The sequence below is a fragment of the Ornithorhynchus anatinus genome, chromosome 16, assembly GCF_004115215.2.
Source record: "Ornithorhynchus anatinus isolate Pmale09 chromosome 16, mOrnAna1.pri.v4, whole genome shotgun sequence".
In the NCBI taxonomy this organism is placed as follows: domain Eukaryota; kingdom Metazoa; phylum Chordata; class Mammalia; order Monotremata; family Ornithorhynchidae; genus Ornithorhynchus; species Ornithorhynchus anatinus.
Window position 1 is genome coordinate 25,991,445 of NC_041743.1, and position 22,311 is coordinate 26,013,755.

Consider the following 22,311-nt stretch of genomic DNA (forward strand, 5'->3'; position numbering starts at 1 on the left):
TGCAGAGCACTGAACTCAGCGATTGAGAGAGTTCAATACAACAAACCAGCGCAGTGAGGATGGAGATGAGCAGATGACCAGATTCTGCTCCCAGGAGAACTCCACTACATCCATCTCCTACCTGGAAAATATCCCATTAACTGGAATGGATAGGGAGAGAGAAATAGGACTTCATTTTTACTTCTACAGTTAAGGTTGCCATTGACTATCCACAGTTGTCAATAAACAGTTGATTAAAAAAAGTGTGCTTCTTATTTCGAAGCTAATTTCTGTAAGTACTTTTGAAAAACTAACTTTCCAGTGGTGTTTATCTTTTCCGCCTTATCAAAACGTGACAGCATCATTTGCACGAGTTGCAGCAATAGCAATCGTAACTTCCCAAGAAGACCAACTTAGCAAATATATATTTTCTATGGAATTATGCACATTGAGCCTTGGATAGAAATCTTTCCGAGGAATGGCATGATGGAATCTCCCATCAGGAATAATAATGTTGGTATTTGGTGAGCGCTTACTATGTGCAGAGCACTGTTCTGAGCGCTGAGATAGACACAGGGGAATCAGGTTGTCCCACGTGGGGCTCACAGTCTTAATCCCCATTTTACAGATGAGGTCACTGAGGCACCGAGAAGTGAAGTGACTTGCCCACAGTCACACAGCTGACAAGTGGCCGAGCCGGGATTCGAACCCATGACCTCTGACTCCAAAGCCCGTGCTCTTTCCACTGAGCCACGCTGCTTCTCCTCAGTCCTGAGACTTCGGGACAAAAACCTGCTCAGAGGAACTGAGAAGTAAAATAATCGTAGAACTATTTGTAGAATTGTAGAGAAAAAGTAAAGTCCTATTTATCTTTTCCAGTCCATTCCAGTTAATGGCATATTTCCCAGGTAGGAGGTGGATGTAATGGAGTTCTTCTGGGAGCAGAGTCTGGTTATCTGCTCATCCCCGTCCTCAAAGTGATAGTTTGTTGTACTGAACAATCCCAATCACTTAGTACAGTGTTCAACTCCAGAGAAAGAGTCATATTTATTATTTTTATTATCACAGGACTTGTTAGGCACTTACTATGTGCCAATCACTGTTCTAAGCGCTGGAGTAGATACAAGGTAGGTGGGGTACAGTCCCTATCCCACACTGGGCTCACATGCTTAATCCCCATTTTACAGATGAGGTAACTGAGGCCCAGAGAAGCGAAGTGACTTGCCCCCGGTCACGGAGCAGACATGTGGCGGAGCTAGGATAAGAACCCATGGCCTTCTGACTCCCGAGTCCTTGCTCTATCCACTAAGTCATGCTGCTTCTGTATTTCCCTTTAGACTCCAAGAAAGTAGTTCATCTCTTTTAATGAACCGCAGGCTGTGAAGTCCTTTCTGATTTCTCTCGCCCAGCCCCACTGACACGAATAATAACAACTACGGTATGTGTAAAGCACTTACGTGCCAAGCACTGCTCTAAGCTCTGGGGTAGATACAAATTAAACAGGTTGGACCCAGTCCCTATCCCACAAGGAGCTCACACTCTTAATCCCAATTTTACAGATGAGAAAACGGAGGCGCAGAGAAATGGAGTGACTTGCCCAAGTTAACGCCGTTGACACGTGGAGGAGCTGGGATTAGAACCCAGGTCCTTCTGACTCCCAGGCCGGTGCTCCATCCCTTTCCAGTCCTGTTCCAGCTGGGGCAAGAATGCGATAAGAAAATAGGCTTATAGAGATACGGCACTTGGCAAAACAAAAGTATGGTTTTATCCAAATTAGCCGGTTACAAGCAGAACCAGGACTAGAACCCAGATTTCCTGATTCTCAAAGCAGGACTCTTTCCACTGGGCCAACGGTAAGGCTGTCTGAAAAATAGACAACGATGGTAATGATTCCTTCACACAAATTACCTTCCTGGAGAGAAGATAAATGTAAAAACGATGCCACGGAAGAACGAAGAAGCGACGAGGAGATCCCGAAAGCAAAATGAAGGCTTGTCAGGGATGGCCTCTGGAAAGAAATAGGATTATAATAAAGCTTCGAAGGTGGAGAGAGTTGGAGTCTGTTGTATATACAACAGATGGGGGAGGGAATTTCAGGTCTGAGGGAGAATGTGGGCAAAGGGTTCGGCGGCAAGGTACAGTCGGTAGGTTGGTGTTAGAAAAGGGAAGCATGTGGGCCGGGTTGTAGAAAGCCCCCCTTTCCCTCTGCTCTCCCTCCCCTCCCCATCTCCTTGACTCGCTCCTGTTGCTCTAACTCCCACCCCCACAGCACTTCTTTTTATATATACATATTTATAATTCTGTTTATTCATATTAAAGATGTGTATATATCTATAGTTCTATTTATATTGATGCTACTGATGCCAATTTACTTTCGATGCCTATCAATCCCCCCCCCCTTCTAGACTGCGAGCCCATTAATAATAATGTTGGTATTCGTTAAACGCTTACTATGTGCCGAGCACTGTTCTAAGCGCTGGGGTAGATACAGGGGAATCAGGTCGTCCCACGTGAGGCTCACAGTTAATCCCCATTTTACAGATGAGGTAACTGAGGCACAGTCACACAGCTGACAAGTGGCAGAGCCGGGATTCGAACTCATGACCTCTGACTCCCAAGCCCGTGCTCTTTCCACTGAGCCACGCCCGTTGTGGGCAGGGATGGTCTTGGTGCTGAATTGTACTTTCCAAGCGCTTAGTACAGTGCTCTGTAAGCGCTCAATAAATGCAATTGAATGAGTGAAATCAGCTAGGTAAGGTAGAAGAGAGTTGACTGAGCGATTTAAAGTCGACGGTAAGGAGTTTCCGTTTGAGGCAGAGGTGGATGGACAACCACCGGAAATTCTCGAGGAGTGGGGAGGCATGGATCGAATGTTTTTCTTAGAAAAATGATCCAAGCAGCTGAGTAAAGAATGGACTGGAGGAGGAGAGACAGGACGCAAGAAGGTCAGCGAGGAGGGGTCGATGCAGTAATCAAGGTGGGATATAATAATAATAATAACAATGCTGGTATTTGTTAAGCGCTTACCATGTGCCGAGCACTGTTCTAAGCGCTGGGGTAGACATAGGGGAATCAGGTTGTCCCACGTGGGGCTCACGGTCTTCATCCCCATTTTACAGATGAGGTCACTGAGGCCCAGAGAAGTGAAGTGACTCGCCCACAGTCACACAGCTGACAAGTGGCGGAGCTGGGATTCGAACCCATGACCTCTGACTCCAAAGCCCGTGCTCTTTCCACTGAGCCACGCCGCTTCTCCAAGTGGTGGGATCATCATAGGAGCAATTTGGATGAAGAGGAGACGGTGAATTTTCACCACGAGGGTCGAAGTGACAGGATTTGGTGATTAAATATGTCTGATGAATGAATATCCCGGTTTGGTTATTGTACCAGCCTTCTCATTTCTATCCCTCCCTCCGGGCCCTCCTCTCTCCAGACATACTGCCCTGCTGCCTGGATCAATCTTTTTGAAACACTGGTCTGTAAAACATTTCCCCACTTCTCGAAAGCCTCCAATGGTTGTCTATTCCTCTCTGCATCAAGGAGAAATTCCTGGCCGTAGCCTTTAAGTACTCACTCTGCACTCTCCCTCCTATCAAGCACTAGGGTTTATTGAGCAGTCCTGGGCAGAATAATAATAATAATAATAATGTTGGTATTTGTCAAGCGCTTACTATGCGCACTGTTCTAAGCGCCGGGGTAGATACGGGGTCATCAGGTCGTCCCACGTGAGGCTCACAGTTAATTCCCCCTTTCACAGATGAGGGAACTGAGGCACCGAGAAGTGAAGTGACTCGCCCACAGTCACACAGCCGACAAGTGGCCGAGCCGGGAGTCGAACCCAAGACCTCTGACTCCCAGGCCCGGGCTCTTGCCACTGAGCCGCGCTGCTTCTGTTCTAAGTGCTTGGCATGATCCCTGCCCTCAAGGAATTTACAGTCTAGCCAGGGAGACGGACACTAAAATAAATTGTAGATTGGGGGAGACGTTCTGGGGGGGTGGGGCAGGTGAGGGGAGTGACATCTGGGGAAGTGTTGAAGTGGCATTTGGAGGGGGATGTGGAGTTGGGAGATGAGAAATGAAATGGGGAAGGCCTCCTGGAGGAGATAAAATTTTCAGGAGAGATTTGAAGATAGGGAGAGCAGTGATCTGCCAGATAATAATGTTGGTATTTGTTAAGCGCTTCCTATGTGCAGAGCACTGTTCTGAGCGCTGGGGGAGATACAGGGTCATCAGGTTGTCCCACGTGAGGCTCACAGTCTTCATCCCCATTTTACAGATGAGGTCACTGAGGCCCAGAGAAGTGAAGTGACTTGCCCACAGTCACACAGCTGACGAGTGGCAGAGCCGGGATAATAATGTTGGTATCTGTTAAGCGCTCACTACGTGCAGGACACTGTTCTCAGCGCTGGGGTAGATACAGGGTAATCAAGTTGTCCCTCGTGAGGCTCCCAGCCTTCATCCCATTTTCCAGAGGAGGGCACTGAGGCCCAGAGAAGTGAAGTGACTTGCCCACAGTCCCCCAGCTGCCAGGTGGCAGAGCCGGCATTCGAACCCAGGACCTCTGACTCCCGAGCCCGGACTCTTTCCCCTGAGCTCCGCCACGCTGAGAACAGCGCTCTGCACAGAGTAAGCGCAGAGAAGCAGCGTGGCTCAGGGGAAAGAGCCCGGGCTCGGGAGCCAGAGGTCGTGGGTTCACATCCCGCCTCAGCCACTCGCCAGCTGTGTGACCTTGGGTAAGTCACTTCACTTCTCTGTGCCTCAGTTACCCCATCTGTAAAATAGGGATGAAGGCTGGGAGCCCCACGTGGGACAACCTGGTTACCTTGTATCTCCCCCAGCGCTGAGAACAGTGCTTGGCGCATAGTAAGCGCTAGCCCGTCAAAGGGCAGGGACTGTATCTGTTACCGATTTGTCCATTCCAACCGCTCAGTACAGTGCTCTGCACATAGCAGGCGCTCAATAAATACTATTGAATGAATGAATGAACAAATACCCACATTATTATCATTATTATCATTCATATCTCCCCCAGCGCTTCGAACAGCGCTCGGCACCTAGGAAGCGCTTAACAAATACCCACATTATTATCATTACTATTATTTGCATCTCCCCCAGCGCTTCGAACAGCGCTCGGCACCTAGGAAGCGCTTAACAAATACCCACATTATAATGATCATCATCATCATTATTATTATCATTACTATTATTTGCATCTCCCCCAGCGCTTCGAACAGCGCTCGGCACCTAGTAAGCGCTTAACAAATACCCACATTATTATTATTATCATCATGATCATTATTACTATTATTTGCATCTCCCCCAGCGCTTCGAACAGCGCTCGGCACCTAGTAAGCGCTTAACAAATACCCACATTATTATTATTATCATCATGATCATGATTACTATTATTTGCCTCTCCCCCAGCGCTTCGAACAGCGCTCGGCACCTAGTAAGCGCTTAACAAATACCCACATTATCATCATCATCATCATTATTATTATTGTTATTATTACTATTACTTGCCTCTCCCCCAGCGCTTCTAACCGCGCTCGGCACCTAGGAAGCGCTTAGCAAACAGCCCCATTATCATGATCATGAAGAAATCCCAGCAGGAGTGTCATTCCCCCGCCCCCCGCGGGGGGCGCTGCGTAGCGCGGGAGGGGAGGGGCCGCGCGCGCGCTCCCGGCGGCGGGGGGGGCCGAGCGCTGGCGGGCGGGAGCGAGCCCGTGCGCGTGATGACGCGCCGCCGCCCGGCCAATGAGCGGCGCCGGTGGGCGGGGCCCGGCCGCGCCGCCGTCCTCCCGCCGCCGCCCCCCCCCCCCCTCCGCCTCCCGCGGCCGGGCCGCCTCAGCTCCCGCGGGGCGGCCGCCATGGTGGCGGGGTGGCGGCCGACGGGCGGCCGGTGACGGGGGGAGGACGGCGCCGCCTCTTGCTCTTGCTCCTGCTCCTCCTCCGCCCGCGCGAGATGGGGGCGGCGGCCTGACGGGCGGGGGCGGCGGGCACCGGGGCGGAGGACGGCGATGGGGCTGCTCCTGCTCATCGTGGCGTCGGCCGTGGCCGGCTCCTTCCTCACGCTGCTCGCCCAGTTCCTCGTGCTCTACCGGAGGAAGCCGGAGCCGCCGGCGGGGGAGGCGGCGGCGGGCGGGGGCGTCCGCTACAGCCCGCCGGGCCCGGGCCTCCTCCTGCGGGACTACCTCTATGGCGGCGGCGGCGGAGGCGGCGGCGGCGGGGGCGAGGAGGCCGCCGAGGCCCCCGAGGGCGGCGCTCCCGGCCCGGCCGACGCCGCCGACGCCCCCGGCCCGGAGACCTGCTATTTCCTCAACGCCGTGTTCCTCTTTCTCTTCCGCGAGCTGCGGGACACGGCCCTGGTCCGCCACTGGGTGACCAAGAAGATCAAGGTGGAGCTGGAGGAGCTGCTGCAGACCAAGACGGCGGGCCGGCTGCTGGAGGGGCTCAGCCTCCGCGACGTGTCCCTGGGGGACGCCCTGCCCCTCCTCCGCACCGTCCGCCTGCTGCGGCCCGTCGTGGCGGCCGCGCCCGACGGCGACGACGAGGGGGACGAGCCGGGCTGGCCGCCGCCGCCGCCGGGCTGGCCTCCGGGCTCGCCGCCCCCCCCGCCCGCCGCCCCGCCGCCGGAGGAGCTGAGCTTCGAGGTGCAGCTGGACTACACCGGCGGCTTCCACCTGGCCATCGACGTGGACCTGGTCTTCGGCAAGTCCGCCTACCTGTTCGTCAAGCTGTCCCGGGTGGCCGGCAAGCTGCGCCTCGTCTTCACCCGCCTGCCCTTCACCCACTGGTCCTTCAGCTTCGTGGAGGACCCGCTCATCGACTTCGAGGTGCGCTCGCAGTTCGAGGGCCGCCCCATGCCCCAGCTCACCTCCATCATCGTCAACCAGCTCAAGAAGGTCATCAAGCGCAAGCACACTCTGCCCAACTACAAGATCAGGTCGGCGCGGGGCCGGGGGGCGGCCGGGACACCGTGGGGTCGTGGCGGCCACCCCCAGTCTGGTGGGGGGGAGGGGGGCTTCTGACCGAATAATAACAATACATAATGATCGCGGGCACACTCTGCCCAACTACAAGATCAGCTCAGCGAGGGGAGCGTCCGGGACACCGTGGGGTCGTGGCGGCCACCCCCGGTCTGGTGGTGGTGGGTACCCCGCCCGACTAATAATAATAATAAGTCGTGATAATCACAGGCACACTCTGCCCAACTACAAGGTCAGGTCCGCCGGGGGGCGGAAGGAGGGAGGGCAAGGGGCGTCCAGGCCACTGTTGGGTCTCGGTGGCCCCCCCCCCCCCCCGAGCCTGGTGGTGGGGCTTCTGACCGAGTCATAATAATAATGATAAATAATAATGATGATCGCAGGCACGCTCTGCCCAACTACAAGGTCAGGTCAGCCAGGGGGTGGTGGGAGGGAAGGCGAGGGCGGTCCAGGCCTCCCTTGGGTCTCCGTGGCCACCCCGAACCTGGTGGTGGGGCTTCTGACCGAATAATAATAATCGCAGGCACACTCTGCCCAACTACAAGATCAGGTCAGCAGGGGGGCCGTCCGGGCCACCGTTGGGTCGTGGTGGCCACCCCGAATCTGGTGGTCGGGCTTCTGACCGAATAGTAATGATAAATAATAACGATCGCAGGCACACTCTGCCCAACTACAAGGTCAGGTCAGCCGGGGGGCGGGGGGAGGGAGGGCGAGGGGCGTCCAGGCCACCGTTGGGTCGTGGTGGCCACGCCCAGCCTGGTGGTGGGGCTTCTGACCTAATAATAATAAATAATAATAATAATCATCGCAGGCACACTCTGCCCAACTACAAGATCAGGCCAGCCGGGGGATGGTGGGAGGGAAGGCGAGGGGAGTCCAGGCCTCCGTTGGGTCGTGGTGGTCACCCCGAGCCTGGGGGGGCGGTAGGGCTTCTGCCCGAACCCCGCCCTAATAACACTAATAACGGTGTTTGCCAAGTGCTTCCTGGGTGCCAAGCACTGTTCCAACCCCTGGCATAGCTACAAGGGTGATGAGATTGTCCCATGTGGGGCTGGCGGTCTTAAACCACCCCCCTTTTATTCATTCGTTCAGTCGTATTTATTGAGCGGTCACTAGGTGCAGAGCACTGCACCAAGCCCTTGGAATATACGATTTGGTAACAGATGAGACCATCCCTGCCCAACGACGGGCTCGAGAGGGAACTGAGGCGCAGAGGAGTCGATCGATTTGCCCAAGGTCACCCAGCCAGACGAGTGGCGGTGCCTCTAGACCGCAAGCTCGTCGTGGACAGGGAACGGGTCGGTCGGTCGCCGTATTAATAATCGTTATCGCATTGGTTAAGCGCTTCCTTTGGTGGCCAGACGCTGCGCTAAGCACTGGGATGGATGCGAGCTTGTGATCACGACGAGTCGATTGGGCTGTTATATAAATAATCGTTATTGTATCGGTTAAGTGCTTACTATAGTGCCGGGCACTGTACTGAGCGCTGGGGTGGTTACGAGCTCGAAATCATAACGTGGTGGTTGATGGTTAGATTAATAATGATTATCGCATTTAAGTGCTTAGTATGGTGCCAGGCACTGTACCAAGTGCTGGAACGGATACGAGCTTGTAGTCAATAATAATAATGGAACTGCCCAAGCGCTTACTCGGAGACAGGCGCCATACTGAGTGCCGGCAGCGTGGCGTAGGGGCCAGAGCACAGGCCTGGGAGTAAGAAGGCCCTGGGTTCTAATCCCGGCTCCGCCACTCGTCTGCCGGGTGACCTTGGACAAGTCACGCCACTTCTCTATGCCTGTTACCTCATCTGGAAAAGGGGGATCGAGGCTGTGACCCCCCCCACAAGGGACAGGGACTGTGTGCCGCCCGATATGTTTGTATCCACCCCAGCGCTTAGTACAGTGCCTGGCACATAGTAAGCGCTTAACAGATACCGCCATTATTGTTATAAAGATTATTATAACAAGCCAGTGGGGTTGGACACAGTCTCTTTCCTATGTGGGGCTCACAGTCTGATAGGTCCGGCCTTCTTCAGAGTTGAATTGCTTCATCTAGAGACCCTTCCCTGGGTAGGCGGCGGCGACAGACTGCGGGAAGTAGACGTGTGAGGGACCTGTTCAATCCGAAGTTGGAGATCGAAGGAACGGGCCCCAGGTCGCAGGAGTTGACCGAGACGGTTGGGAAAAACCATGCCTAGATGTGGTCACTGCATTGGACGGCAGAGTCACAGCCCTCGCAGCTTTATGAGGCTGCAAAGAAGGTTTGGGAAATCGGGCCTGGACACGGTTAGAACTTCACATGTCCAGGGTGGCCCTTCGGATCGAGATCTGTTGGCTATTGTATTGCCTGGCGGCGACCGTTAGCGTTTTTTAAACGTTATGCTTACTGGAGGCATACTCAGTTTGGTGCATTTCTGATTGAGGTTATTTAGGATCTTGATGTTTTTGGAGAGCGTCCTTCGGTTAGGCACTGTCCCGGCGTTCCTGATGCTCTTCTGAAAGAAACTGGAGCTGTGGGCCAGGGAGGCTGCCAGCCTGCCTAGGGAATCCTGCCCCACCAAGCCGGTACCAGACCTTCTCCTGCCAGGACGGTCTGTGTAGACTTGACCCTTGTGAACAGATAATTTAGGTATCTATCCTGCATTCGCACACACCCTCTGTCTCTCACTCTCTTTGTCTCTGTCGCTCTCCCTCTAGAAAAATGAACCGATGGCTCATTTCTTATCACTTTTGTGAACAGTAAAAATAACCAAATGGTAAATGCCCTTACATCCTTGAGTTAAAGCTGAGTGCACGTGTGAGCCGTATGAGAGAATGCTGTACCAGTTGGACTGAGCCCACTGTAGGCCCCATGAGGTGTGAGCCCTTAGGACTGGATTGATTTGGCAAAAGCCGAAGTTAGCTAGGTTTGGGCTGGGTTGGGAGTTTCTCGTTTGGCGTTTTGTTGGCATTTCCCGTTTCAAGTGGAGTCTAAGTCGCTGCCAAAATGGAATACAGCTCGCCAAACCAGAAGTGGCCCAGAACTCATTTCCAGGGGGCTCGCCGGCCTCTAAGAGACCGCTCTGTGGGCTGCTGAGATGACAGCTTTGTATCGCAACGTGTCCCGAAAGTGAATGTGGGCTCCTTTCTGGTTTGGCCCAACTCGCCGTTTTATTCCGTGGCCAGGTTTTAGACCTCTTATATAGAACCAGGTTGGGCACAGCATTAGTCACTACAAAAGACTTAGATTTCCGTGCGTGACTCTAAGTGAGCATTAAGTGTCCCAAATCGTAAAAGTCATAATTCTCTGAGGGCCGGAAATGTCTTCCTTCACTTTCCATCCTCTCAAGCCCCAATTCCATATTGCCAGTCCTCACTCAACACCAACTGAACTTTTTTTTCAAACTCTACATCTTATAAAATTGCTTCTTCTGGATTATTGAGGATTATTCTCCAGGATTCAGATTGCAGACATTTGAAGCCATAGATACACCAATTCTATATTAAAATGCACTTTCGGTACATGATTTGGATAAAGTAAGCTGGAAGAGTTATGGAATGTTCTTCCTACAGTGTGCATCTGTTCTGGTATAATAAAATCGACGAGTTGGTGCGAAAAGATATGTCATAGGAAAAAATAGTTGAATTCGTATGTATGGGCTCTGTCAAGGTATGCTGCCGAGACACCGGCCTGAGCCTTATTACTGGATTGTTCCATGTAATACTTTTTTTTTTCCGCAACTTTACAGCATTTAATACGAGAAAATAGCGTTGAGCGGCAAGGGAAGGAAGACTGCAACTACAGCAGTATGGCCTCACCGCTTGCCTGCTCTGTGACCTTGGGCAAGGCACTTCACTTCTCTGTGCCTCCGTTACCTCATCTGTAAAATGGGCATTGAGAGCCCCATGTAGGGCTTGGACCGTATCCAACCTGATTAGCTCGTTTCTACCCCAGCGCTTAGAATAGTGTTGACCCATAGTAAGCGCTTAAATGCCATGAGGAGAAAAGAGGAGTTAAGCGTTCTTATAATAGGAATAATATGGGATTTTGTATCACCAAATCAAATAGCGTTGCCAGCTTCTCATGTTGGGCGTAGGGCGGGGAGGAACCTTTTGGGGTGAGGAGGAGGAGCAGATTCAGGGTCAAAATCAGAGTCATGGACACGTGCAACAGGACCAGGGAGCTGGACTTAGAGGCACCTGCCTACGGGCACATACACACACATGTACAAGTGGCGTGCAGCCTTAGAGCCTCTCATAGGTGGGCCGGAAAGACCAGGCACAGAGGCGCATACATAGCCATGGGGTCTAGAAAGTGAGCACACGGGCCTGTGCACGTGGAGTCAGGGAGGTGGTAAAGAATGCACCCACATTGACATATTTGCTCACACATGCCAAGTATTGGGTAATGCCAGCTGCACGGGCCTCGGGCCACCCATGGGTTGTAGTGGGGTCTTAATGGGGCCGGAAACACCTGCTTCCCCCCTGAGAAAGGGGCCAAGAGAGAGCCACACCCAGGAGCCTTGCTGAGACTCCAAGTTCTGGCCAGCTCCCTCTCTCTGACAGATACGTGGTTAGGCAACCCAAAATGCTGGGCGGGCCAAGATCGTGAGAAGCAGCATGGATTACTCGAAAGAGCCTGGGTTTGGGGGTCAGAGGTCGTGGGTTCTAATCCCGGCCCTGCCACTTATCAGCAGTACGACTTTGGGCAAGTCACTTAACTTCTCTGTGCCTCATCTGTAAAATGTGGATTAAGACTGTGAGCCCCACATGATTACCTTGCGTCCACCCCAGGGCTTAGAACATCGTAAAAGCTTAACAAATACCATCATCATTATTAATTATTGTGGCTTCCAGTAGTGTCAGTTCAGTCGGTGGTATCTATTGAGCACTTTGTGCAGAAAGCACTGTATTAAGCGCTTGGGAGAGTACAGTGAGACAAACTAAATGTAGACCTCTTCCCTTCCCATAATGGACTGTAATTCCACGTTGTGGTGCTCCTCATTGCCCCTCTGAGTTGTTCCCCTTGCCATAACCTCTTTTCCTGACTTCCATCCTTCTGTCCTGTCAACACCAATTGCACTCCTGGAGCTTCCGCTCCCGGGGTACTTTACCAGCCGGACCCTCCCGGCAGGCCTGTTTCCCAGGTGTCCCAGCGGAAAGAATATGGAATGGAGAGTCAGGACATCTGGCTTCTTATCCTAGCTCTTCCAGCAGACTGCCGGGTGACCTTGAGTAACTCACGTAATCACTCTGGGCCTCAGTTTGCTCATCTGTAAAATCGGGATGAGACATCTGCCCTCCCTACCTCCTGGATTGTGAGCCCAGTTTGGGATCTGGATTGTGTCTAGTCTGAATATCCTGTATCCACTCCCAGTTTAGCACAGTGCTTGGTGTATAGCACATAAAAGCCATAACTAATTACTTCATCTCGTTGTGTGGTGAGCCATTTCATTAACAAACCAGCTTTTTAACTCAATCAGCTTTTTAAAACATTTCTCCCCTTGAAAGAAATACGAGCCTACGTCAGAGCAGGTTAAATTGTATAGTTTGTATTATTCATTCATTCAATCCTATTTATTGAGCACTTACTGTGTGCAGAGCACTGTACTACGCGCTTGACAAGGGAATATATTCCCTAAGCCACTGTAAAATGTGATCTTGAGTGGTAACCCACTCGTTTTATATGTCTTTTGAAAAACACTAAAATTCTAGTGGATTTTTTTATCTATCACGACTCAGACCACAGATCTAAGGATGAGCTTAGTCACATGTAATTGTGCTTCCTTATGCTAACTGAATATTTTCAGTCATTCTTTTTGAAACAAACTGCAGCTCCCTCAACAATTTTTAGAAAAATACCGCTGTCATTTTGAGCTGTTGACGTTTCTAATTTCTTTGATAAATTTAGCATCCCACATAAAATTAACAGGTGGGAAGTACTCTGTGATCAGTTTGATTAGAATTTTACTTTGCTATATCACCCAATAGAATGTTTAAATTTGACCTATTTGGGGAGATAGTGCCTCTGACCTGAATCAGGTGCTCATAAAATCAATGTTGGTGATTAGATCATTTTCTTTATCTTAGTAGTGCATAATAGATAGTCTTCCGGCTTATTTTGACATAGTTGCATCCCAATGTTGGTGATTAGATCATTTTCTGTATCTTAGAAGGATATAATGGGTGGCTTTCCTGCTTATTTTGACAGGATTACATCTCACAGTTGTCAGTTGGAGAACTTTTAGAGCAGAACTGCATCACCTCTGATGTGAAATTGATCAAGTTAGACTAATTAGGTTATTCGTCTTCTGCTGTTCAATTTAAGGCAGCTATGGCAGAGAAGAAGGCCACAGACCACACTTTAGGCTCCCTTTTCGGCTCTCAATTGAAGTTTGATCTTAAGGAAACTGGCAAGCTGAGAGCAGAAACTAATTTGTTTAACTTAAAGTAACAAAGGGCTAGTTTTCACTAAGCCAGCTGTTATCACTTTGCTGGGTAAACATTTCAGTGTTAAAGTGTGCTTAGATTGCTTTTGTGTACTACAGGAATTCCTCAGTGGCAGGTGTTTTTAAGAAAAATGGCAAGTGTCCAAGTTTCAGCATTACAGCATCGGTTTTACCTTTACAAAGATAGCCCCCTTTATGCGTCTTGCACAGTGGCGTGGGCAGTAGCCTACTGAGGCTGCATGGTAGCCCTGGGGTGATGAGGAAACCATTTATAAGCCAGGATGGGGAAATGGGGGAGAAAGTTTGAAGAGGATGGGGAGTGTCTTCAGAGGGAGTGGAAGTAGTGAGGAGTTATTTGGAGTCACCATGGAGGGTCCATATGTCCATTTTACCTCGAGTAAACTAAAAATCAGTTAATCGGTGGTATTGAGTGCTTTCTGTATGCAGAACTCTGTGCTAAGCACTTGGAAAAGTACAACACGGTTGGCAGACCCCAGGCCACGAGGAGCAGTGTCCAGGGGGAGGCATTTAAAGCCAACTGCAAAAAGGAGAAAGGGTAGAGTGTAAGAATATGTACAAAAGTGCTGCATAGCAGAGAATGGGGTGAAGATCAAGTGCTTAAGGAGACAGATTCACTTGCATAGGCATCGCCGTGGGGAGGATAGGGGGAGTAAGGGGCTTTTTGGTGGAGATGTGATTTTAGTAAAGCTTTGAAGGTGGGGAGAGTGGTGGTCTGTCATATAATAATAATAATTATGGCATTTAAGTGCTTACTGTGTGCCAGGCACTGTACTGTAATAATAATAGTAATAATTATGGATTCTGTAAGCGCTTACTGTGTGCCAGGCACTGCACTAAGTGCTGGCGTAGATACAAGGAAATCAGGTTGGACACAGTCCCTTTCCCACAGTCTCAATCCCCATTTTCCAGGTGAGGTAACTGAGGCACAGAGAAGTAAAGTGACTTGCCCAAGGTCACGCAGCAGGCACATGGCGGAGCAGAATTAGAACCCATGACCAGCACTGGGACAGATACAGGCATATCGGGTTGGACACAGTCCCCGTCCCACGTGGGGCTCACAGTCTCATTCAGTGTATGCAGGGGGAGGGGGGACATGGGCATGGAATTGGTAGCAACATGGACAAAATTGAGATATAGTTAGTAGGTTGGCACCAGAGTGGAGTGTGGGGTCTGGCTTGTAGTAGGAGATCAATGAGGTAAGGCAGGAGGGGACAAGGTGATTGAGGGCTTTAAAGCTGGTGCGGAAGCAGATGAGCAGCTCTTGGAGAATTTTGAAGAGTGGAACGATCTGAAGTGAACACGTTTTAGAAAAAGTGATCTGGGGAAACAGAGTGAAATATGGACTGGAGAAGGGAGAGACGGGAGGCAGGGAGGTCAGCGAGGAGTTAAGTGCTTAACAAATATCATTAAAAAAATATAGCAAGAGTCAAGCCAGCATATAAGTGCTTGGCTCAACTTAGTAGCAGTTTAGATGGAGAGGAAAGAGCTGATTCTAGAGATGGAACCTAACTGATCTGGTAAGTACACAAACACTTAGCTGTATTACCTGTAATTGATTCGGGATCATTTTGGCGCATAGATGGTATCTGACCTTGATTCAGGAACCAATCTCCCGTTTCTAACAATGCTTCTATAAGAAAATTGGTTCTAATTTCAAAATTTCGACTTCAGGTGCATTTTCAGAAACTCACTGTCATAGGTCCAAGGGATTCCTATATTCCGTAAATATTTCAAATAATTTTGCGTTAGTTGTGACCCTTAAGAGTTTTCAGTGAATAAGGGCTAGAGAACAGACTGATCTGATTATCTACACCCTGCAAATAGGAATTCAAGTCTTAAATTTAAATTTTGGAAATATTTAGGGGATGAGGTGTGACAATCAATTACATACTGCCCTAAGGACCTTGCTAGGCCACAGTTGTTATATTTAATTTTAAAAATTTGAAATTATAAATAATGTGCTCTTAATGTCACTCTATTCATCTTTCCTCTAGGTTATGAGATACTTTAAAGAATGGGTGGGTTTAGTTGTTTTCTTCCTCTGCATATCTCCAAGCATCTAGTTTATAATCTTATGCAATTTAAGTGCCCAATTTATCTGAAAAAAAATCCCTCCCCATGGTTTTTTTTTTTCCTATGGTATTCAAGCACTTAATACCAGCTACAGTGCTAAACATCGTGGAAGACATACAAGATAATCAGGTTGCACACAGTTCGTGTCCCTCATGGGGCTCTCAACTTGAATCCCCATTTTCAGATGAGGTAACCGAGGCACAGAGAAGTTAAGTGACTTGCCCTAGTTCCCACAGCAGATAAGTGGCAGAGCCAGAATTAGAATCCAGGTCTTCTGACTCCCAGACCCGTGCTCTTTCCACTAGGCCCCGCTGCCCAGTTAATTGCAAATCTTAAGTTTTCATTTTTGGTTTGGGGGAGGAGATAACCTGCTTTATATTGAAGCAGTCAGGTTATTAGCTTTCCAGAGTACTAAAATCTGTGGATGAAAGTGTTTGTTTACAAGGCAAATTATTTTAAATTAGAGATTCCAAGAGGCCTTTTTAAGAGGATAGATGATTTAATTATTCTTCAAACTTCTGTGTATTCAAATCTGAGAGCTGCTGTTTCTAAACTGAGGGTTTTGCTAGCTCATCCATTAATCTATTTAATCTGCTTAGTAGGGATAAAGGGTAAGAGAATTTGGTATATTTTAGGACAACAGCATTTGTGCTTGTGTTGCATAACAGAAGCATAACAGAAGCAGTTGTGTTCATTGCAATAACTTTTTTAATAATAAATAATAATAATAAATGGCTCTGATGTTAAAAAAAAAATGAGTGAGTGGGTGGTCTTGCAGATGATCACCTTTTGTAATGCAGTGTTTTATTAAGAGATATTCAGCATTCAGGGGATATGTTGAAAAATACACAACGATGTTACATGAGTAGTTTAAAATAACCTGCCAACATGAGAAGCATTAAATTAGCCTATGTGAAGCATTCCTGACAAAACTGTAGAACCTTTCATTCATTCAATTCAATAGTATTTATTGAGCGCTTACTATGTGCAGAGTACTGTACTGAGCGCTTGGAATGAACAAGTCGGCAACAGATAGAGACGGTCCCTGCCGTTTGACGGGCTTACGGTCTAATCGGGGGAGACGGACAGACGAGAACGATGGCAATAAATAGAGTCGAGGGGAAGAACGTCTCGTAAAAACAATGGCAACTAAATAGAAGCAAGGCGATGTACATTTCATTAACAAAATAAGTAGGGTAATGGAAATACATACAGTTGAGCGGATGAGTACAGTGCTGAGGGGATGGGAAGGGAGAGGGGGAGGAGCAGAGGGAAAGGGGGAAAAGAGGGTTTAGCTGCGGAGAGGTGAAGGGGGGTGGTAGAGGGAGTAGAGGGAGAAGGGAATCATTGTCATTCCTGCCCCAGTGTTTTCTTTCTTTCAAAAACTGTAATTCATAGTTGTAAACTATTTTAAAGATAACTATATTTGATCATCTCTCCTTCAGAAAGTAGAATCACTAATGAATCACTAATGAATAATCACTATCATCTCCATCTTTTGGAACAGTACAGGAGTAGATGTATTCGAGGATTGTCACTGGGAATTATAGAAGTAGCCACAGAACCAACTGATGGAGTTTCTGTTTATGATCTGAACTCTGTCCATGTTATCCCTTTTCATTGGGTGCAGTAGCTCCCAGTTATTTTTAGCTTTTATCACTGATGCCTCTTACGTAGATATATGTGCACATTATACATAATAACTTTCAAATAAAAAAGTAAAAGACCTAACCAGTTAGTTTTACCTCTCTAGCCCCGACCCCTCTTCTTTGCAATCATGCATTTCCACCTGCCTTCAGGACATCTGTATCTGAATGTTTCTCAATACCTCAAACTTACCATACCCAAAACAAGCTTCTTCCCATTCAAACCCAATGTTGACAAGCACCATCATCTTCCCTGCCTCCAAGGCCTGGAATCTTGGCATTAACCTTGACTCATCTCTCATTCAACCCACATATTCAGCCAGTCACCAAATCCTGCTAGTCCTGTCTTTCAGCATCTCCAGAATCTGCCCTTTCCTCTCCATCCAAACTCCACTTGTCCTATCCCATTTTGGCAACTACACCTACCTCAATCAATCGGTGGTATCGATTGAGCGTTCACTGTGTGCAGGACACTGTACTAAGCTCATGGAAGAGTATGAGGCAACAGAGTTGGCGGACATGTTCCATGCCCACATAGAGCTTACAGTCTACGGGGGAAGACAGACATTAAAATAGATAAAACTAGGCGGTAGGAAACAAGACTGCAGAGAAGGAGGAGATCAGGGCTGGAGATGTAGATTTAGGAATCCTCTGCATAGAGATGGAAGTTGAAACCGTGGGAGTGAAAGGAGTGGGTGTAGATGGAGAATAGAATGGGATCCAGAACAGGGCCTTGAGGAACTCCCACAGTTAAGGAGTGAGAGGCAGAGGAGGAGCCCGTGGAAGAGACTGAGATTGAGCAGCTGGAGAAACAGGAAGAGAACCCGGAGAGGACATTGTCAGTTAAGGCAAGCGTGCGTAATGTTTCCAGGGAGGGGGTGGTGGTCGTCAGTTTTGAAAGCAGCTGAGAGTTTGAGGATTAGGATGGAATAGAGGCTGTTGGATTTGGCAAGGAGGAGATCATCTGTGACCTTTGAGAGGGTGGTTTCTGTAGATTGAAGGGGACAGAAGCAAGATTGGCAGGTTCGAGGAGAGAACTGGAGGAGAGGAAGTGGAATCAGTGGATGTAGACAACTGGCTCACATTTTGGAGAGCAATGGTAGGAGTGAGATGGGGAGATAACTGGAGGGAGTCATGGGGTCAAGAGAGGAGTTTTTGTAGAATAGGGGAGACAGCGTGTTGAGAAGAGCTTTTGGAGAGTTAGCAGCTGAAGATGGTGGACAGGAAAGGAAGAAGATAGGGGCAAGTGCTTTGGTAGGAATGATGAATCCTTGGATCGGTGTGGTTGAAGTTTGGATGGAAAGGAAAGGGACAGTTTTAGAAATGTTGAGAAGATAGAACTGACGGGATTCCATGACGGATCGAATGTTTGGTTTTCATGAGAGAGATGAGTTGATGATAAGGCAAAGGTTATGGCTTGTGAGACAGGGAGGATGGTGGTGCTTTCTACAGTGAGAAGAAAGTCAAGACTAAGATTCAGAGCCAGGGACGGTGTCCAACTTGATTATCTTTTATCTACCCCAGTGCTTAGTACAGTGCCTGGCACCGTAGTAAATGCTTAACAAGTTCCATTAAAAAAGAAGGGTAGGGGCAGAATCTGGATGGGAAGATAAGTTGTTTTGTGGACATAAGTTTGAGGTGTTGGCAGGACATCCATGTAGAGATGTCATGGAGATAGGAGGAAAGGCCAAACTGTGGAGAAGGAGAGAGGTCAGGGCTGGAGATGTAGATTTGGGAATCTCCTGCAGAGAGATGGTAGTTGAAGCCGAGGAAGTGAATGAGTTCTCCAGTGGAGTGCGTGTTGGTGGAGAATGGAAGGTAATGCAGAACTGAACCTTGAGGCAGCCCCACAATTAAAGGACGGGAGGCAGAGGAGAAGCGTGAGAAAGAGACCGAGAAGGAGCAGATTGAGAAATGGAGGCGAACTGGGAGAGGGCAGTGTTGGTGAAGCCAAGGATAGATTATGTTTCCAGGAGAAGGGGTTGATCCATAATGTTGAAGACGACAGAAGGGTCCAGGAGGATTAGAGTGGAGGAAAAGCCATTGGTTTTTCCGAGAAGGAGGTCATTGGTGACCTAAAAAGGGCTGTTGGCATGAAGTAAAAGGGTCAAAAGCCAATTTGCAAGGGGTTGAAGAAAGAGTTCGGGGAGAAGAAATGGAGACTTAAGGAGATTGGAGAGAAATTCTAGTAGGGAGATGGGAATTAGAGGACCTGGATTCTAATTCCAGTTCTGCCATTTGCTTGCTGTGTGATCTTGGGCAAGTCACTTAACTTCTCTGTGCTTCCAGTTCTCTGTCCTACTGCGACTGTGAGCCCCATGCAGGACAGTTACTTTGTCCAGTCTAATTAGCTTGTTTCTACCCCAGCACTTAGCGCTTAGTGTTTGACACATAGAAAGTGCTTATCAAACCCCACAAAATAAAAAAAACCTTCAATATACTTCAATAACTGTCTATAAACATGTCTGATAGTGTTCAAGGATTTACCATTTATGGATTATAACTAAAATGAAAATATGGTGTGTATATTTATTTATGAAATGTAAAGTGTTAAAGTGACCATTCTGAAAGGCAGAGGTAGTCACGAAAACTCTGTATGATCTGATTATCTTGAATGGACCCCAGTGCTTTGTGCAGTGTTTTAAACACACTAAATTTAATCAAAGCCATGGGGAAGAAGCATCTAACATTATCGTACTCAAGTCTTGTTCAACACCAAGCATAAAGATATTTCTTCTTACATCTCATCATATTATATCTAGGCAGGTGTTTGTTGTTGGAAGAACATTCCTTAATTCCTTAACCATTGATCCAAAATACATAATGAAAATACATATTATAGACACCGGACTATAATTTATAAAAAACATACTAGGAGTTTGTGAGCGGGGCAATTCTCACCTCCTGTACTATAGAGGACTTTGCTCAATTAAAAAAAAAATGTAGAGTTGTACCGTAAGAGGTCTTTCATTGCCGGCAAGCCAGTTCTTGTTTTCATAAGCGCAGGCAGTAATTTGGATCTAATGAATTTTCTGTTTGCTGCTCGTGGAACAGTTCTGTTGAATTATATTATCTGCCATCAAAAACATCAATGAGTTATCAGCATTAATGGCAAAACACTGAAGAAAAAAGTTGGTTGTGCTGAAAACTGTCTGTTCTTCCAAGTTTCCAACACTATTACAGACTGCTAAGAAAATCCTGTGTTCAAGAAATGGATCACTAAGTGTATATCGGAATTATACTTTTGAAAACCAATCTTCAGTCACTCGTATTTGAGTGCTTACTGTGTGCAGAGGACTGTACTGAGCACTTGGGAGAATACAGTGTAACAGTATAACATACATATTTCCCGTCCACGGTGATCTTACAGTCTTGTATTAGGCCCCATAGTGGAGAAATGAAGGGAAACCAGGCTGCCTAAAAAAGGTACCCTCCTCCCCCCGTCCCCCAATTTAAATATTCAGACATACCCTTGGTTCTGAATGACCTCAATATGTACAATCCAGGCATCCTTCATGCACCAGTAGCTGGCATAGCCTAGGATATCTTTACACTCCACCTGACATTACATCCAGTTACTTCAGGGAAGACTGTTCCCTCCCCATCCTTTCCTTTTCTCACCGTGGCTGCATTAATAAGTGATTTGCAAGGGGGGGGGGGGGTTCTCGGTTTCAGCAGGGCTTCGGGAGGGCGGGGGCACAGATTCCAGAATGGAAAAGAAAGAGACCCCTTCTCTCCTCTCTTGAGCTACCTTTGGTCAAAGGATGAGAAAGTAATTCCAAAGCTCCTTCCTCCCTGCCATAGCTCCTTTCCTACCTCAGCAGTATGTTAAATGTGGTGTATGGTGTCTGCCTTCGAGACTTCTCTACTTGGATGTGCTGCCGTGACCACGAACGTAATATGTCCAAAACAGAACTCCTTATCTTCCCATCCAAACCTCCTTTTCCCCGTGATTTCCCATCACTGTAGTCAGCACCACCAACCTTCCTGACTCCCAACCCCATAACCGTGGCCTTGTCTTTGATTCATCTCTCTCATCCTACCCACCTCTTCAATCTATCACTAAATCCTGTTGGTTCAACCTTCACAACATTGCTCAAACCCACCCTTTCCTCTACATCTAAACTGCCACCCTGTTAATCCAAGCACTTACCCTATCCTGCCGTGATCACTATATTAGTCTCCATGCTGACCTCCCCTGCCTCCTGTCTCTCCACTCTACCTCTTACCTCGCTCAGCTGCCCAGATCATTTTTTTTTTTACAAAAGCATTCAGTCCACGGTCACGCACTCTTCAAGAACATCCAGTTCTTGCATGAGCCCATCCACATCTGCATCAAACAGAAACTCCTTACCATTGACTTTAAACACTCATTCACCTTGCCCCCTCCAACCTCACTGCTCTCCTACTACAACCCAGCCTGCATACTCTGCTCCTCTAATGCCAAAATACTTACTGAACCTCGGTCTCGTATATCTCGCCAATGACCTCTTGCCCACATCCCGCCTGAGGCCTGGAATACCCCCCTTCATATCCAGCAGACAGTTACTTGCCCAGCCCCTTCAAAACCTTACTGAAAGCACATCTCCTCCAGGAGACCTTCCCTGACCTTCCCTCATTTCCTTTTCTCCCACTCACTTCTGCACTTCTCCCTTTATTCACCCCCCTCTTTTCCCCCACCAGCCCCACAGCACTTATGTACACGTCCCTAGTTTAAACTAATGTCTCTCTCCCCCTCTAGACTGTAAGCTCGTTGTGGCCGGGGAATATCCGTTATATTGGTGTATTGTACTCTGCCAAGCGCTTAGTACAGTGCTCTGCACACAGTAAGCACTGAGTAAATGTGATTGGTTGATTGGGGAGGGAAAAGAATAGTGAATTGGTGGAAAGCTGCAGTCCCTTACCATAGCCGGAAGTGCCCCTAGGCTAAAGTGATATCTGGTCTCGGTGGTGCTGAAAATTCATTCATTCAGAAGTATTTATTAAGCGCTTACTATGTGCAGAGCACTGTACTAAGTGCTTGGAATGTACAATTCGGCAACAGGTAGAGGCAATCCCTGCCCATGGATGGGCTTACTGACAGGCTAACAAGAGGGAATGGGGCAGGTCATCACCAAGTCGGCTCACTGCTGTGTGGGACAAGGAGTTGGGGCTAAGACTTAGCTCTCAGTCAATGAGT

General features: G+C 48.4%; 1 protein-coding gene across 3 annotated transcripts in view; it reads left to right on the plus strand.

Annotated features, from left to right (window-relative positions):
• The window catches only part of PDZD8 (PDZ domain containing 8), a 203,782-nt gene that overhangs the window by 131,587 nt on the left and 49,884 nt on the right, over positions 1-22,311 (plus strand). For 2 of the 3 annotated variants that reach the window (XM_029080994.2, XM_029080993.2), the window contains exon 5: positions 6,330-6,925. In XM_029080994.2, coding sequence (XP_028936827.1) covers positions 6,330-6,925 — 596 coding nt within the window. Of the gene's footprint in view, positions 1-5,850; positions 6,926-22,311 lie in introns of those variants that run through there. The other variant, XM_029080991.2, reaches the window with a different exon arrangement.